At 40.8% G+C, this 18687-nt stretch overlaps 1 protein-coding gene across 3 annotated transcripts in view; it reads right to left on the reverse strand.

The window, feature by feature from the left end:
• ZNF827 (zinc finger protein 827) overlaps positions 1-18687 on the reverse strand; it is a 252044-nt gene that overhangs the window by 68243 nt on the left and 165114 nt on the right. For all 3 annotated transcript variants that reach the window (XM_006872273.1, XM_006872275.1, XM_006872274.1), the window contains one exon: positions 6915-7018. In XM_006872273.1, coding sequence (XP_006872335.1) covers positions 6915-7018 — 104 coding nt within the window. The remainder of the gene's footprint in view (positions 1-6914; positions 7019-18687) is intronic.

The following is an 18687-nucleotide window of genomic DNA, read 5'->3' on the forward strand; positions in this document are numbered from 1 at the left end:
GAGCTGCCCCACTATGGCTAATCTGTGGAGCTCCAGTTATTTTATTTTCTAGAAGGGCCAAATTGGACAGTGCTTAAAACAAGCGCATTCTCTACTAAAACTTTTTAATGGAGTAAACACCTTCCCTTTGGAATATAACCATGCTCTGGTGAAAGCCAAACTAGACTGGTTGGGGACAGATGATATGAGTTGTGAATACACAATTTTTAGCCTCATGATTTGGATCAGAAAAATCCATAAAGAACAAAACTTCCTCCAGGTAATAATCAGCTGGATAGACTATAACTTAGTGGCAGTTATGCTATAAGCAGTGTAGAAGAGTTTTCAAATTGGAAACATAGCAGGCAGAAGACATATCAGCCTATATATCATCTAGTTTAGGACAAAATGCTTCAAGCAAAATAGAAATGATGTTTCTGCAAACGAAAAGTTGTATAATTGAAAGCCTACTGTCATCACAATTACTGTCACAGTGCAAAGGGAATGTGTGCTTGTACTGATGGCCTGGGCAGCAAGAACCACCTGTTGGTGATTGAGTCACTCACGCAGAAATACTATCATATGTTACAGCTTGCTCAATTTTCACAAAGTTACATATACATATAGCTATGTGCACCCAGAAGGAGCTCTGGTAGCGTAGTGGTTACAAATCGGGCTACGAACCTCAAGGTCAGCAATGTGAAACTACCAGTTGTTCCGCGGGAGAAAGATGAGGCTTTCTGCTCCCGTAAAGATTTACAGCCTCAGAAACCCCATGCAGGGTCTCTATGCGTCAGAACCAACTCCAAGGCACATAACAACAACAACAATGTGCACCCAGATAAAGAAATTAGAACATTTTAGAAGAAGGCCCTAGTATGTCCCTGCAAGTTACTAAAACCAGTTGCCATGAAGTTGACTCTAACTATATGTGTCAGAGGAGAATTGCGCTCCATAAAGTTTTATGGCTTTTTCAGCAGTACATTGCCAGGTCTTTCTTCTGAGGTACTTTTGAGTTGATTCAAATGAGAGGGTAAAGACAAGTATGTTAGCTATTTATACTATTCTGGAACTGTGGCTAGGTACATATGGTGATTTATCCCTTCAATGGGGCTGACAGAATTTTAGAAGTGGAGTCCCTACACGACTCTAATTACTCCCTTGTACCAACATACGGACTCCTGGTATGGCACTGTAGGATAAACACTGGACTCCTGGTGTGGTGCTGTAGGATAAGCCCTGGACTATGACCCACAAGGTCCGTAGTTCAAACCCACCAGCTGCTCCTTGGAAACCTTATACTGTGTAGCTGTGAGTTGTAATCGATTTAACAGCACTTAACAATAACAACAACAACAACATATAGGGCTGGGCAGTGCAAATGGCTAATGCTCTCAACTGCTAAGTGTGTTTGATTTCACCCAGAGGGACCTCAGAAACAAAGGGCTCATGAGCTACATTTGAAAACCCAGCAATTGAAAACTCTATGGAGCGCAATTCTTCCCTGACACATAAAATGGGGATGCTATGAGTTGGAACCAAATCCACAGCAGCTGGATTGAGAACTGTTAGCTTCCTTCTCTATACAGTGAATTTGTTTCATCAGAATGATACACACACACCAACACCCAGTGTCCTCTTGTTTATCTATGACTTAGATTGAATTTAAAAAGAATCTATTGTGTTTGAGAAGGGATTGAAGAAAACACTGCTGCAATCTGGGATAGCTTTGGACTCTCTCTCTTGGGGCATGGGAATTCTTAACATAAGAGAAGGTGACATGTACCCACTAGGACATATTTTTTAAGCCAACTGTCTTAAAATCCACACCTGGCCCGTAGCATGGCAGGCTAAGAGTTAGTTGTTGGCAGTACTGGAATGCAGGGTGTCATTTATTTAGATTTCAGACAAGTATATGACATGGTACCACTTGTATTAGATTGAAGGGCAGAACAGAGAAGGGAAAATGGATCAAGAATTGGCCTGGGGACAAAGCAGACAATTCCAAACCAGTCTTTTTATTTGACATCAAATCCTGATTGTCGTAGTAAGTCTTGAAAGGAACTAAATTTTCCCCATGCTGGCCAAAAGTAGCTTGTCTTTGTGAAGAGTGCTGACATTTTTCCCCTTGTTTGTTGAAAAAAAAAAAAAAAAAAAAAGAAAAAGGAGAATAAAGAAAAAACATTAAAAAAAAAAAAATCAAGTTAGCAAATAATAGGGGGAAGGAATTAAATAAAATTGAGGATGTATTTTACGTCTTCTAACTCTCCAAGCTCAATCTGAAACAAAACAGAAACATTGGTGACTCCAAACACGATGGAAGAATTCCATGGAGACCCACATTTTCTTTCTACGCACTCTGGTGGTGTTTTTGTTTTGTTTTTTTTTAACTTAATACAGAGCAGATATAACTGTAACTTCAAAATTGTAATAGGACAGAATGGGAGCTTCGCATCATTTCAAAGCAGTGCTGAGATAGAAAGTCTTCCCTTAATAACCTTCGCTTACAGAAAGACCATGGGGAAACAGACAGCATAGCAGGTACAATGACATGGTTCTACTCTTAATACAGAATCAGCCTACCTGCCCTCAGACATACCTGACTTCAAAATCTTTCTTCTATTAAGATCCATCTTTTACAAAGTGACAACTATAAATTAAACAAAGGGCATTTAAAGTTATGTAGGTCTAGAATCTCTCTCTTCCCCTTTTAGTAGGAAGGCACTTGTATTCTATTTGTAAAACCACCGCCAGCAACCCACTACTAAGGATGCACTCACTCATCTATTCACAACTTTAAGAATATGGTGCTCCCCCGGAAGGTGACAGTAGTTTTTAACTCATCATTTTATTAGGAACCCCTGATACAATCTGAAAAATAATCAGTGCAGGTACAAATGTGAGGTCTTTGCTCAAGACCTTTCCTTGGTCCCCAGGAAAGTCAGCTAGAGACACTGGAAACAGGGGAGGGCAGGGTAACCTAAAGCGCTGTGTTATTCTGTTTCCTTGGAGGGTGGCAGCTGGGTCTCTTGGATACCATCTGCTGAAAGACAAGTGCCCAGTTGACTGTGCTATTCTAGATTTTTTCACAGTCCACATTTTACTCATCTCTCCCCACTTTGCTATCTCCCTTACTGCTTGCTTCATTACCTACCAGGCCTGAAAGACAATCTACCACAGAACCCTTTGTTAGGTCTTAACTCATATGGCACACTCCCTCCGCCCCATGGTTTTAGTCCAAAGGCATTTGGAAGAAATCCCATCCCATTGGTAGAAGACATATAGGTACACACACACACACACACACAAACACCCTTGAAATAGTACAATGGGTTTTCAGCAGTTTCGAGGGATCTTACACTAGAACTAGGTTGATTTAAACTCATTAAATCTGGTCTTTCTCTACTAATTGGGAACCAGAGATCATTCTCTGGAATGACATTTATCTTTGCATTGTCTGTGGAAAGACCAGGTTTGCTAAGTACATAAAAGTATGAATAATATTTTGGAGGTAATGTTTAAACTATCCAAGAGAAGATTTCTAAGGACTCTGAGGCTTTCATTGATATACTAACAACTGCTATACTAACTACATTATTTTGTGCCTAGTTACTAAAGCATCACTTTCCTGGCTTCCTCATTCCTGCAGAGGCTTCATCCTTAATTCTACCAGTTTACAGCAAAGCTGGAGTGCTAGGTGGTGCAAAGGATTACTATACTCAGCTACTAGTCAAAAGACTGAAGGGTGGAATCCACCTAGAGGCGCTTCAGAATAAAAGCCTAATTAATGTACTACTTCTGAGAAAACAACCATTGAAGACCCTTAGGAGTATAATTTATTCTGATTCATGTACGGTTGCCATGAGTTAGAATTAACTCAACAACAAATGGTTAGGTTAATGGTAGCAGAGCTAATCAGGGGAGCTGGTATGATGCTGTAGGATAAGCACTGGACTACTAACTGCTAAGTCAGCAATTCAAACCCAGCTGCTCCTCAGCAACCCTATACTGAGTGCCTGTGGCACAGAAAGAACTCCTGAGGCATTTAACAAGAACTGGTCTCTCAAGCTATCAACAATCCCTTTGTCTGCTTCTCCTAGCCACGCATTCCCTTCCTCGCTAAACACAGACCCCTTTAGCAAAGACACCCTAGGACTAGAGCATCCCTGTTGGGCTCCTTGTCCTTTCCTCTCCAAGAGTTCAGCAGTTTGCTTCCAATTATCTGTCAAAATTTTCTCTAGTAATCCATGACTCTTTCACCTCAGCGTGACAAGATCTTCAACTCTAGCTTCAATGGCCTTGTTTCCACCAAAGCTTCTAGCAGAGTCAATAAACAAAACGGAACATGTTGCTGTCAAGTTGATTCCGATTCACAGAGACCCTATAGAATAGAGTAGAGCTACCCCGGAGGGTTTCCAAAGCTGAAAATCTTGACAGAAGCCAATTGTCAAATCTCTTTCTCACAGAGCAGCTGGTGGGTTCAAACTACTGACCTTTCGGTTAGCAGCTGAGCACTTTAACTACTGTGCTACCAGGGCTCCTTGCAGTCAGTGCAGATCCACAATATATATCTGAGACCTGTGGGACAAGACGTGTTTTGGGATTCATAATTTTCCTAGTTTTACAAAGCGCATAGGATATATTTTATGTAACACTCCTAGAAGGCCTGGGGTAGCACTTCATAATCAAGCACACTGATAGTTCTACCACAGATGTATGCATTTTACCGTTGGTGTAATACATAAAGCCTATACAAGAGTTTTCGGTTTTGCCACCAAATAATTTCTTTTTAAGAATCTGGTTTGTAGAGCTTTGTGGATTTCAGAGTTGTGGACAGAGGACTGGGGTCCTGTAGTAGACAGTCACCACTGTCCTGTATGTGAAAGAAACATGTTTTCCTTCAAATCCTCGACATTGGCAACTGTCGTTAATTCAGATTGGTCCTCTCCGTAAGAAGTCCAGATTATGGAGACTTCCGTCCTCAATTACGGAGACTCTTCAGATTACGGGAACTTTATGATCACAAATGATTGTCCCTACCATTTTCCATTCTTCTAATCTTTAACTCCATGTACAAAGCACCTTCAGCTAGCTTATTTTTCTCATGGGTCTCTTTTTAGCTATTTATTTTCATAAAATAAAAGAAGAGTCATTTTGTGTATCCTCTGCTTAAACACAGGGGTTTTGTGTGTGTGTGTGTGTGTGTGTGTGTTTGGATGATCAGTAGATTGGTTATCCTTTAGCATGGTGGATAAACTTTTTAAGAATCCCTGTTACCCAGACCCCTCTCAAGCTATAAAAGTCAAGCTATAAAAGTTAAGTGTTTAAATGTGAGTTCATCTAATTTGAAGTATTAACTGTATCACACAAAGCCCCCTAGGCAATCCCCCTAGCACAGTAAAGTATATATAAGTATCATTCTTTGTGGTCAAGTTTTAACTTGACCAGTAAACCAATACACATAGCCACGCCAAACATGAAGCGAGTAACTCAGGGTTTGCATGTACATCATAGGATGCTGGCTGTATGGGGCACAGCACTCTGACAAGCAATTCCTAGACAGTTATTTTGACATTAAAAAGTTGCAATCCATCAACTTAACATCAAGGCAATACTTTTGGGACTAGAGAGATGGCTATTCAAAATGACACGGTGGGAAGAGAACAGTAGTTCAAACAGCCCCAGTTTGAGCGTGAAGGCATAAACTAAGCGGCATTTCTTACTTTTCTAGAACCAGCTATTACGCAATGCGTTTTTTGTGTAGGCATGTTATTTCTGGTGGTTGAATAGAAGAGACCTGACAAAGCTGAAAAGCATACAGGTTCCTGGAAGCACGGAGACGAGGTGAGAGGGCTACGCCATCATAAGACTAAAGAATGACAAAGAGCTGCTTGTCACACATCACCTCTAATGACATGTGATACCCCAAGACAAGATTTCAGAAAGTGCTATTTGACTTTTTTTAATTGCAAAATAATCAGATCTCCATTCAACTGGAATCCAGGGTCTATGGAGGACTCTTGGGCATTATTCTTGAAGGGACTGCAGGCAACAATCCTCGTATGGGGACCCCCTCTTATACTAATGCAACCTGGGCCTCTCACTCTGCTCACTGAACTCACACATGGGTATGGAGGCTTCTGACATTCAGTCAACAGCTGGGAACAAAGGTGAACAACTACCAGGAGGCTCCCTAGCCGCTGGAAGGCTAGGGAGAGTGCACTACAGAGGCAGTTCTCAAATGTTCTCATTTCATAAGAACTCTGAGGAGGCACACACATAAGCCCCAAGGAATGTCTATGATGTTGACAAGAGGAGAGCAAGCTTTAACCCTAGAAAGGATCAATGAAAAAGGAAGAATGGATAAGAAATTATGCATTTGTGGTTGAGACAGCAAAAGGAATGTTAAATGCATACAAGTAGATACGGTGGCTAAGAAGAGAGATGGAATCTGGAAGGCAAGATTGTCTTAATGAGCTGTGCTGCTTCCATGGAAACCAACATGGTCTTGGTGGTGGCCCACACCCAAGCAGGGTCACTGCCTTCTCTGCTGGGGACGCCTGCTCTCGCCACTTCCCTCCCATACTTTCCTGGCTGCCCGCTTGAAATACTGACAACACGAACGGCAAATTATTTCCAGGTTCCACTTTGCTATTTCACAGAAAAAGAAATTCATTCTACAGATGAACTATCAGCAGGTGAAGAACAATGAGCTCCTAAAGCAAAGATGAAGAGGATTATTACTGCTTACGTTTTATTTTCCTAAACTTTTGTAGCTGAAAATTGAGTTTTCTTCCTTTTTCTTTTTTTTAAAGAACGTAGCTTTACATGATGAACCACAATGAACAGGCTACAAGATCTCAGAATTCACACATTTCAGAAAAGCCATTTTTAAGCTACTGATAGTAGAAGCCAAGTCAACAATGTTTCCATACCTGGAGCTGATATTCTTCCGTGAAGCACAGACCGGACTGGCAGCAGTTCTTTTGAATTGGAGGTGAATGGTGATTGTCTAAATGTATCTTCTGAAAAGAAAGGGCTGGGGGTAGGGGAGGAGGAGCGAGGTTTAGTAAATTAAACTTATTTAAGATACCCAGAGCATCTGGCCCCCAATATATATACATACACAAATAATAACAGGATAAAGTATTTTAAGAAAATAGTGGTCAGAGAGTCTAAGATGAGAGTGCTTGAAACAAAGAGAGAAAACATATTCCATGGAACAAGTACCATCTGTACATTTTGCCTGCTGCTGTTATATTTCGGCTGACTATATGACACAACAGCTTTGAAACACTGCTATATCCAAAGACAGAGCAGTCCATTTTCCTCTTTCTCTGTACTTTTGGTGATTATATGTTAAACCCAAATGAAGCCCCACTTCAGGGTCTGAATCACAAAGGGCCTGCCCGGGGATTTTCCCAGCATGGTGACAGATTTGCTGCAACTCATCCCCACTCTGTCACCTGAGACCTCAGGGACCAAAAGCCCACATCAGAAGGACAGCTGGCTGGAGTCAGGGGCCATTAAACTGAATGAAACAACTTACTCAGCCCCACAGAGCAAGAAACAACGTTATAGAATTATCTCGGTTCTGAGGCGCTAAAGTCAGAAAATGGGGCTGCCAGAAATTACCCTGGACTACTGATGTGGTAAGGAGCTCTGGAAGCGTAGTGGTTAAGAGTCAGGCTGTGAACACAAGGTCAGCAGTTCGAAACTACCAGCTGTTCCGTGGGAGAAAGATGAGGCTTTCTGCTCCCGTAAAGATTTATAGCCTTGGAAACCTTGTACAGGGTCGCTATGAGTTGGAATTGACTCCATGGCACATAACAACACAACAACAACTGATGTGGTGCTGTAGGGTACGTATTAGACTGCTAACCAAAAGGTTGGCGGTTCAAACATACCAGCGGCTCCTCAGAAACCCTATACGGGGTCGCTATGAGTCTGAACTGACTCAACAGGACTAACAACAACAGAAAGGACCCTGGTGGGAACACCTTGATTTTACATGAAACTGAGGTAGTGACTGCAGTGAGTCTAAGCTCCCCTCTTGACTCAGCTAGATTAGAACCAGGGACACTGGACACCCAGTCAGGGATATCCGTAAGTTCTAGAATCAGATGCTTTTTAATTAGCGGATGTTAACCCAGTCACAGCATGCAGCCTCCATGCCTCTGTAGTAAACTAGAAATAAATATTGGGAGTTTAAGAATACTAGAGCACCCATCAGATTCCAACCTGCACAAATGGACAGTCCAATTGGTTTACCAGGTATCCCTGGGTAGTGCTCAATAGCTAACCAAAAGATTGGAGAACTGAGTCTATTCAGAGGGGCTGACGAAGAAAGAAAGCCCTGGTGATTTGTTTCTGAAAAAAGTCAGTCATTGAAAAACCCTGTAGATGACAGTTCTACTCTGACACACTGGGCTACCCATGAGTTGGAGCCAACTCAACAGCAACTCGTTTTCTTTATTTACAACACAAGAAATTTAACCAAGGGAACTGGGTCCCAAGGGGGCAGAGGAACACAGCTCAGCAGAGCAAGAAGCCAGAGTTTGGAGGGACAAGTGATTAAGCGTACAAATGCTAACTAAAAGGTCAGCGGTTTGAGACTACCAGCTGTCTACCTGCATAAAGATTACAGTCTTGGAAACCTGACAGAGCAGTCCTAGAAGGTTCTATGAGTCATTGAACCCCATTGCCGTTTACTTGAATTCTAACTTAAAGAATCAACTGGGTGGCAGTAGGTTTGGTTTTTCAGTAGCAGAGCCCTAGAGTGGACTACGTTGCTGCAGGAAACAAAGAGCGGCAAATACCTCAGCTCCTCCTTCAGCCCCTTCCCATTGGCCAAACCATCCCCAAAGTCCAGGAAACACAAGTTGCAAAGGTCAAACCACTAAACTCACTGCCAGGGAGTCAATTCCAACTCAAAGCGACCCTGAAGGAATTGCTCCACAGGATTTCCAAGACTGTACATCATTACAGGAGCTGACAGCCTCATCGTTCTGAGGGTTTGAACCAAGTGCTTACCAATCCAACACTTAACCCATGGCACCACCAGTGTTCCCTTATAGGGGTCAGCCCCATCTCCATCCCTAAAATGGAGATCAGGGAAAGGAACAGATCTAAAAGCACACACGTCAAGGCCTTCCACAACTGGAGGTGCTTTTCTAAGCCTGCCTTTTCTAAACAGGTTATATGGTTAAACCCCATTGCCGTTGACTTGAATTCCAACTTACAGAAACCCTAGAGGCAAGAGTAGAAATGCTCCACCGGATCTCTAAAACTCTAATAGTTACAGAAACCAACTGCCACATCTTTCTCCTGAGAGCAACTAATAGGTTCAAACTGTTGACCTTTCAGTTAGCAGTCCAACACTTAACCACTGCACCACCAGGACCCCTTATGGTTATTATTATTAAATATTAAAAAGGAATTATTAAGGTAAAAAATGAGAATCCATTTACTTAAAAAGTGAAACATTATTCATAAACAATAGGAGTGTACAGTTTCATGATTGTTAAGCTACATTTAATGCAACTTTGTATGTAGCATACTTTCTTTTTATTTCTATGTTAAGCACATGGAGAGGAGGCAACCATACATACAACTACAAAGAAGACCAGTTATTACCATTATTATTCAAATGTAAGCACCAACCACTAAAGCCAGTGAGGATAAAATTGAAGAATTATACCAACTTCTTTACTCTGAAATTGATCAAACAGGCACTCAAGGTGTATTGAAAGTTACTGGGGACTAGAAAATATGGCCTCGATGATAGAAATGATGCTGGAGATCGCATGAGAGAAATCTGCAAAACCCACGACTTATTCATTGCAAGCATCTTTTTAAAACAACATAAAAGGAGACTATCCACATGAACCTCACCATATGGAATACACAGGAACAAAATTAACTACATCTGTAAAAAGAGATGATGAAAAAGCTCTATATTGTCAGCCAAAGCAAGGTCATGGGAAGACTGTGGAAAAGATTATCAATTGCTCATAAGCTAGTTCAGGATGAAACTGAAGAAACTGAAAACAGGCTTGTGAGAGCCAAAATTGAACATATCTGACCTGAATTTAGAGACCATCTCAAGAAGATATCGGATGCATTAAGCACTAATGAAGGAAGACCATAGAGTTGTGGGATGACATTAAGAACATCATACAGCAAGAACGCAAAAGTCATTAAAAAGGTATAAAAGAAAGGCAAAGCCATGTGCAGGATCAGCAGGTGGGACTGCACTGTGATGACTCTCAGTTTTGGGGAGCTCTCCAAGCTACTGTGTGCAAAGGAATCTGGAGGGGCTTGCAGAAGACAAGACAGACCACCAGAAAGTAAATCCACGTGGGATGGGCATGGTAATGCTGATGGCAAATGCTGCAAACCAGAAGCAACACACTTAAAAAAGCCATAAAAGCCTATAAAACAAATTACAGAACTAAACAAATTTCATTGCCATGAAGTCAACATTGACTCATGGTGACCCCATGTGACAATGTATAACTGCTCCATCAAATTTTCGTGGCTGTCAGTCAGCTTTACAGAAAAGGATTTCTGGTGGTTGATTGCTAACCAAAGATTGATGATTCAAACCCATAGGAAAAAGATATGGCAGTCTGCTTCTGTATAGATAAAAAGACAAAACAAAAAACCCAAAATACAAAATCCACTGCTATGGAGTCAATTCCAACTCATAGTGCTTCATGGTTTCCAACCCTGTAAATCTTTAAGGAAACAGACAGCCTTAGTATCTCCCATGGAGCAGCTGGTGGGTTTGAACCACCAGCCTTGCCGTTAGCAGCCCAATGCTCAATCCACTGTGCCACCAGGGTTCCTTCCTTCCATATAGATTATAGCGTATAGGGCAGTTCTACTCTATTCTACTGTGTTATCACTATGAGTTGAAATCAACTTGATGGGACATAATGCTAACAATCTTTTCAGAAGCATGTTGACAGGTTTTTCTTCTGCATTGCCACTGAGTGGGTTCAAACCTCCAACCTTTAGGTTACAAGTTGAGCAGTTTGCACCACTTTGGTTCCTATATTGAAGCCCACTAATGCATAAAGCCAACTTCGAGGTTTCTAGATGAAAGAGGCAAAGAGAGCCAGCTAAGTTACATCCAGGAAAATGTTTCTAGGTTTTACTAAGTGGTGAAAACAGGCTAGCTTCTACATCTTCCGATGTTTTCTTCGGCAGTGAGCTTTCCATTGACGTGAGGAGTAAAGCCCTACTCTCCACGAGACACTCAGCATAAATTGAGTTGAAAAGGAGACAATCACTGAGGGAAACAACATCCTAAATTTCTACCCTGAAGGCCAGAAAATTAAAGATTTCTTCAGAGGGAGAGGAGAATGAGAAGGAGTCATCTGAATACTAAAAGGCACAAAAGACCAGCAATACTTTTATAGGCAAAGAATGAATGGAGAAACTTTCAGATGTCAAGGCAGCTTAGGCCTGGTGTATCTTATCTATTAAGAGAAGACACTAGGTTACCAGAGCACCACTTCCACCTGGACACTTGCTGCCATGCTTGGGAGGGGAGATGTGCCTCAGTTTAGCAGTCTCAGGGATCAGGGGATCTGATTCTGAATTCCATAGTGGCCACTTTACAGCTAAGTGACCTTTGGCAAGTCAGTGGTTTACTTAGGCTCAGTTTCAGCATTGGAAAAGAGATGGAAGATTAATTGAGTTATTTAACGTTCTTGATACATAGGAAACACTTAAGAAAATGAACAAAACGAACACATATAGTTTTAGTTTACCAGGAATTTGACAGTCTTCTAAATTGCTTTTTGAGTGTTAAATTCATTCAATCCTCAAAACAACCTTATGGGAGAAGTTTCCATGATTATTACACCCATATTTTATAGATAAAGACATTTAACCACAGAAACCTTAAATAACTAGCCCATATCCAGAGAGCTGAGTCAGGATTTGAACCCAGGTAAGTTAGCATCACAAGGAGCTCTGGTAGCATAGTGGTTACAAATCGGGCTGTGAACCACAAGGTCAGCAGTTCGAAACTACCAGTGGTCCCACGGAAGAAAGATGAGGCTTTCTGCTCCCGTAAAGATGTACAGCCTCGGAAACCCTGTACAGGGTCGCTATGAGTTGGAATCGACTCCACGGCACATAACAACAACAACAATAAGTTGGCATCGCAGTCTGCAATCTGCTCTGCTAGTCTATACTGTCTGTCATGGAGAGAATCTCAGATGAAAAAAACTCTGGAATCTTTTCTGGACGGGATAAAGCAAAAGGAGGAGAGAGGCGAAGAAGGGACAGTAGGGGCTAAGGAGCTGTCATCTCAGTCTGCAAGAAGACATTTTCAACTGGGTCACAAAGAAAATGAGAATGATTTTAGTCTTTGCGTCTGTCTGACAGTTAAGGTATACAATTTTGGTGTCCGAAAACTCCTGTAACTCCATTGTTGTTGTTAAGTGCTGTCAAGTCAGTTCTGACCCATAGCGACCCTGTATAGCGTTTCCAAGGAGCAGATGGTGAACTTGAACTGCTGACCTGGCAGTTCAAACGACTTTGCAGTCTGGCACATTAACCCACAGCGCCTCCCACGGGCCTGGTCAATTTGTGATCCTAAACTTTGGAGTGAGATCACACTGTCCATTTCCTGTATCCACTGTTATCAAACTTAAATGAAGAGGACAGGTATTCATAAACCTTTATTTCAGCACAGGCATGAAACTCATTGTGGCATTCTGGCTCCATAGACATCTTTCTGTCACTCAATCAGCATCTGCGTTTCAGGGAGAAAGGAAGGAGGAGAAACCAAACTTAGAACATATCCTATATAAGATGTGCTTGCTTGATGGAACTGGATCAAACACATTGGCCATCTTCCTCTCTCTGCCCATGTCTGGAGAGTGCAGAAGATAACGACTGCTAACCTAGAGACTGGGCTGGCGGGGATGAGCAGTGTGCCTTTTGGAATGTGGACATGTTTCTGAAGCTCTTTTTTCTCTTTCTCTGCTTTACAGTGATTTCAACCCCTGGTTCAAGTTCAACAGTGATTGTCATTGTTGGGAGAGAATAGGGGGCAGGAAGTCCCAGGAGGTGCCGGACAACAGGATGGACTGGGTCTGCATCATCCCAGGGAGGTGAACAGACAAAATAAATCAGACTTGATGATGTCTGCTTCTCTGAAGCTGTGTCCATGGCCCTTCAACTGGTAACTTAGTCGGGTACTGATGATTCCAGAAAAGGAGCCAGTTTGTGAATGCATGGGTCCTGGTTTCCTTTCTCTCCAGCTGCCTCTGAAAAGGCCTTTCCACTAGAAAGTTAGCAGTGGAAGTGAATAAAAGGCTAAAAAAGAAGTCACAGAAACTGATTTATTGCTAGGTAGTGTTTCAGGAAACGAAGTTGGTAAAGGAGGAGATGGAAACACATAGTAATGGGGGAAGGAATCATCAATTATTTTCATTTAACAAAATCACTACCTACCACAAAGTACTCTATTCCTTTTGGTTCTTTGGGCAAAGACAGGTTACCTGTAAGGCTGAGCTCATGCCCGTATTTAATATGTATTCAGAAGTAGAGTCTAGAAGCTGTTTTGACTTAGAACTGCCTATTCTTCCACTGGAGTTCTGGTGTGGCGCTGTAGGATAAAGCACTGGACTGCAAGGTTGGTTTGAACCACAAGGTCAGCAGCTCAAACTCACCAGCCACTGCTAGAAAACCCTATACAGGTCACTAGGAGTCAGAATCAACTCCATTGCACTTAACATCAACAATTCCTCCATTACTTTACCTGCCTTTTGCTACTTAGACTCAATCATGCTAATTTTTTTTTCTATTTGAGTTTCTTTTCTGAACAAAAGGGGGCAAAACTGGACATCAAATGGCTTTTTAAAATTTTTAAAAAGTTTTCTCCAGTAGACCAACTAAAAAAGGCTGAGATAAGAAGGGGCAATGTCGTCACCATGACTGGACAATTCCAGTCACCAGACATCACAAACTGGAGATTAACTGCACAATACCGTGAAAAGAAAAGATTTACAATAAATAGTAAAACAGTCCATCAAAGATTATGGCTCTAAATAGTGGTACATTTTGCTAAGTGCCGACTGTGGCACAGATATTTTCACCTTTAACAGCTGAGTGCCGAGAGGGAGCTCCACTCCATGAAGAACAGAATGCTCAGCTATTTAATAACCACCAGCCCCATGTGCCACCACCGCCAAAACCAAAAGTTACAGGAATTTGAATTGTCACAGAAAAAAACAAACAAACAAACAAACAAACAAAAGGAAAATGAAAAAGACTAAGGGGGATACAATCCAGATGAGAAAGGTAAGGGATAAAAATGCTCTGTTTACTAATGATACAAACATTTTAAAGGAACAACATAGAAGAAATATTAGTTTCCCCCTTGAAAAAGAAAGACATAGTAACTCCCAAAGCTAGACTGCTGCTGTTAAGTACTGTCGAGTCGTAGGACTGAACTTGGTTGGTTGGTTATGTGCCGTGGAGTCGTCGGCTCCAACTCATAGCGACCCTGTACAGGGTTTCCGAGGCTGTAAATCTTTACGAGAGCAGAAAGCCTCATCTTTAAAGGCAAATAGGAAAGACAGATTAAAAAACTAAACTAAGAAAGGAAAGACTTTGCTCTACAATGATATTTTCCTCATCACCTAATAAGGATCTTCACAGATGAGAGTTAAATGAATGTAAAAATGATATTCTGACTTCAATCCAAACTTAAACACGTTTCTCTTATGGTAAAAGGATTTCGCTATCTATTCAGCCATATCAGAGGGGGCTTCAACAAGTTCATGGAAAAATTTCACTATCTTTTCATTCAATTTTTCTACAAACTTTTGAAGCCCCATGTAGTCATATAATATAATCTATTGTTTTTAAGTGCCCTAGAGTCAGTTCTGACTCACAGTGACTCTGTATAGAGTTTCTGAGGAGCAGCTGGTGAGTCTGAACCACCGACCTTGCAGTTCAAACACTTTGCAGCTTAGTACTTATCTTATAGCACCACACCAGGGCTCCATATAACATAATTGTTGTTTCTAAGTGCCAATGAGTCAGTTCCGACCCATAGCCACCTTGTATAGGGTTTCCGAAGTGCGGCAGCTGAGCTTGAACCGCTGACTTTGCAATGCCACACCAGGACTCCATATAATATAACAGGGCTTCTAAATCGTTTCTGAAAGCTGAGTAAAATATGTCCAAAATTTCTTGGGTTGGTTTTATTTCATTTCATGGACATTTATCAGGCTTAAATATGTCCGAGAAACTATCTATTCAAAAGGAGAGCTATCTGGGGTGGAAACGCTCTGTGGAACCAGTGTTCTCCATCCTTATCCACAACCTGTTCCCTAGCAGAACTCATCTCCCAGCTAACCCCATTGGTTGTGTAGCCCTCACGTCTACTCAGCTCCGGCTGTCAGCTCAAGTCACTGCAATACTGGTTTACAGTATTACAGCATTTCATTAGAGTATGTGATTTTTAAGGGCTGAAATACCAAGTATTTGATTGCCTAAAACTAGCATACTGGTAGTTTTCAAATTCTGACCTTTGAATCATTGAGACCTTGAGGCATGCCAATAGTTGGAAGAAAAAAAAAAAAAACACTCCCAGAAAGTTACACAGTGCATGAACAGTTTGAATTGAACAAGAAGCATTAGTTTAATAAAGCCATCTTCTATGCCTTCAAAATCCTCAAGAAGAGAGTTGGTAGAGCAAAAATTATTTCAACACTAAATCCTACTTCTGTTCAAAGACTTTTTGAACACACGGAATAAGAATGTGGCAAAAAGTGAAGTAGATACAGGTAACTTCCAAGAGGAATCTCCATGTATGAATAATGAAGGGAAGGGAAATGTTTTAGATAAAGAAATAAATGTTTTATTTGAACAAAAAAATAGAGCTTGCTAACAATAACAGATTACAGACCTTGCCTAAGAACCAAATTCTTTAAACTTCTCAACCATATTAAATAAGAGGAAATTCTTTGAAACTAAGGAATAGGGAAAATATTTGGGTTAGTTATAACTATCGTCTTAATATTTCCTCAAGTACTTTTAAGTAAGAAAACAGCGTTTTCAGAATCTTGCATGGATATAAGCTGCTCACAACAAAAAACAGTGACATACTTTATTTTCAAATATTCCAGTTTTTAAAAATCAAGTAACATTTCATTGTTAATTGTCACTATTTGCAGTTCTCTTCACCTTCATGCAATGATTATTTTTTCAAATATTACGTTTCTTGATTAGTATATGTTTGCTAACAATTCATAATAGGGTAACACATACGACATATTTCTTTTCGCATGTTCACATATCTATGTTTTGTGATACACTTATACATATTTTTATTTTAAATATATTAATAACTTAGTTTCAGATTTTGGTAAATTAAATTGGAGCACCTTAAAAAATAAAAACCAAGATTCTACAGTGTTTGTGTTTGTTGTTGTTAAGTGCCGTGGAGCAGCTTCCAACACATAGCAACCCTGTATAAGGTTTCTGAGAGCAGCTGATGGATTTGAACTGCCATTATGGAGTATCATGGAATCCTGGTGTGGCACTGTATGATGATGTGCTGGACTGCAACGTCAGTGGTTCAAACCTACCAGCTGCTCCTCGGAAACACTACACAGGGTCGCTATGGGTCAACAACATCAGTATTATAATGAGTACTGAAATAAAGATGACACAGGTAAATCAGTTTCCTCTGGTATGAGGTTGTTTTGTGCTGTCAATTCTGACCCACAGTGACCCTATATGACAGAGGAGAACTGCCCCACAGGGTTGCCTACACTATAATCTTGACGCAAGCAGATTTCCAGTACTTTTCTCTCCTCATGGAACCACTGAGTGAGTTCCAGCCACTGACCTTTTGGTTAGCAGCTGAGAACATCACTAGTGTGCCACCAGGCCTATTGGTGACCCTCTGTGTCAGATCCTTTTTGGGTGAGATCTTGTGTAGTTTCTGCTCCTCAAGTGTGCACAATAACTAATATTTAAGGTATGAAAGTCAGTGCCCACTTTTCTATTAACATTGGTGTAGTCAGTCAAAAAGGTGGTTCTAAAAAGTCAGAAAATAGCATTTTCAATGGGACTCATGAATACTATTCTTACCTCCTCAGTATCACAGACATAAGGACCCCTGTCTTGGATGATTTCACTTATTTGTTTTATAAAAGAACCCTGGGTGGTAGGTTAGGGCATTTGGGGTTGAGAAGCCTGCCTGGCCCAAAGACAACTCTGGCCATCCAAAACAGCAGGCTCCTTATTCAGACTTAAAATGGGAATCACAGAGAAGACCTCTTGTGACCCTGGTGCACCAGGCCTGGAAGCTTAGTCATTGATCATGTGGGGTTCAAAACTTTTCAAAGAAAGCAAGACTGTAAGTGAATAAAACTTCAATGAATCTTGACAAATTGGCCAAGTCAAGCTGGGTAGTTATCTAAAATTTGAGGCTGGCATTGCAGATTCTGCGAGTGTCTAAATGGGGTTTATGGGCAGAGGAAGAATCAAGGTCACGCCTCATCAGTCCACTGCCCATTCAGGTGTCAGGTTTTCTTCTTGAACTTTTGGAGTTGGCTAGAAAGAAAAAGGTGGCAAGAAATAGGAACTTGCTTCCTTCATATCTCCTGTTCCATTGGGGTGGTTGTGCCCTTGGCTGCTGCCAACCAACTAAAAACTTCTCAGCAATCAAAAACCAATCAAGCATGATGTTGTTAATTTTGGGAGGTCTTAAGTAGCACTGTGGAAAAGAATCTTTATTTTTTTAGAGATGTACATACCAAAGGATCTGGGAATGTATGTTATGATGTCTGGGATGTAGTTTAAAGTAGGGAAAAAAATTATGAAAGATTGCTGAAGCAAGTATGCCAAAGAATTGGAAATTATTCAATCTGAGTGATGAGGATAGGGCAATTGGCTATGTTATTCTTTCTACTTTTGCTTTTAAATTTTTAATAATAATATTAGCATTAATCAATTAATACTAACATCCATGCAAAAAAGCTAATAAGCACCAAACAAAATAATAAATGACAGTAAAAGAAAAAACACACAAATGCCTCTGCATGAAAAAAATGCTTACCACCACTAGAAACCAATAAATGCAAAGGCTATAACTATAAGATAAGCTTTTTAACTCCTCTCATTTTTTTTTTTTTTTTAAATGATAAGGTACAAAGTTGATTAAGCCTAAGAAGAAAGCCCTCTCTTTGTTTTCTCATTAAGAGTCTTGGTAGAGATGTGGTTAAAATGCTTGGCTGCAAACTTAAAGACTCTTGGTTCAAACCCACCAGGTACCACATGGAAGAAAGATGTGGTAGTTTCCTTCCACAAATATTTACAGTCTTGGAAGCTGTCTGAGGCTGTCCTACAGGCTCACTACAAGTTAGAATCTAGTTGATGGCAAGGGGTTTTGTTTTTTGTTTTTTTCAATCATTTTTGGAAATCAATTTGACAATTCATATAAAAATCCTGAAAAACTGTTGAGTGTTCTTTTTTGAGTCATCAGTTCCCATAAGACAAGTGAACAAGACAGATGTAGAATATTTTTTCCCAGCATTGTAGAAAACCCCTATGATATTCAATAAATGTAGTTAAGTGCTGTCGAGTCAATTCTGACCCATAGTGACACTGTATAGGGTTTCCAAGGAGCAGCTGGTGAGCTTGAACCGCCAACCTTGCAGTTCAAAC

This window comes from Chrysochloris asiatica, unplaced genomic scaffold, assembly GCF_000296735.1.
Source record: "Chrysochloris asiatica unplaced genomic scaffold, ChrAsi1.0 scaffold00190, whole genome shotgun sequence".
Lineage (NCBI taxonomy): Eukaryota > Metazoa > Chordata > Mammalia > Afrosoricida > Chrysochloridae > Chrysochloris > Chrysochloris asiatica.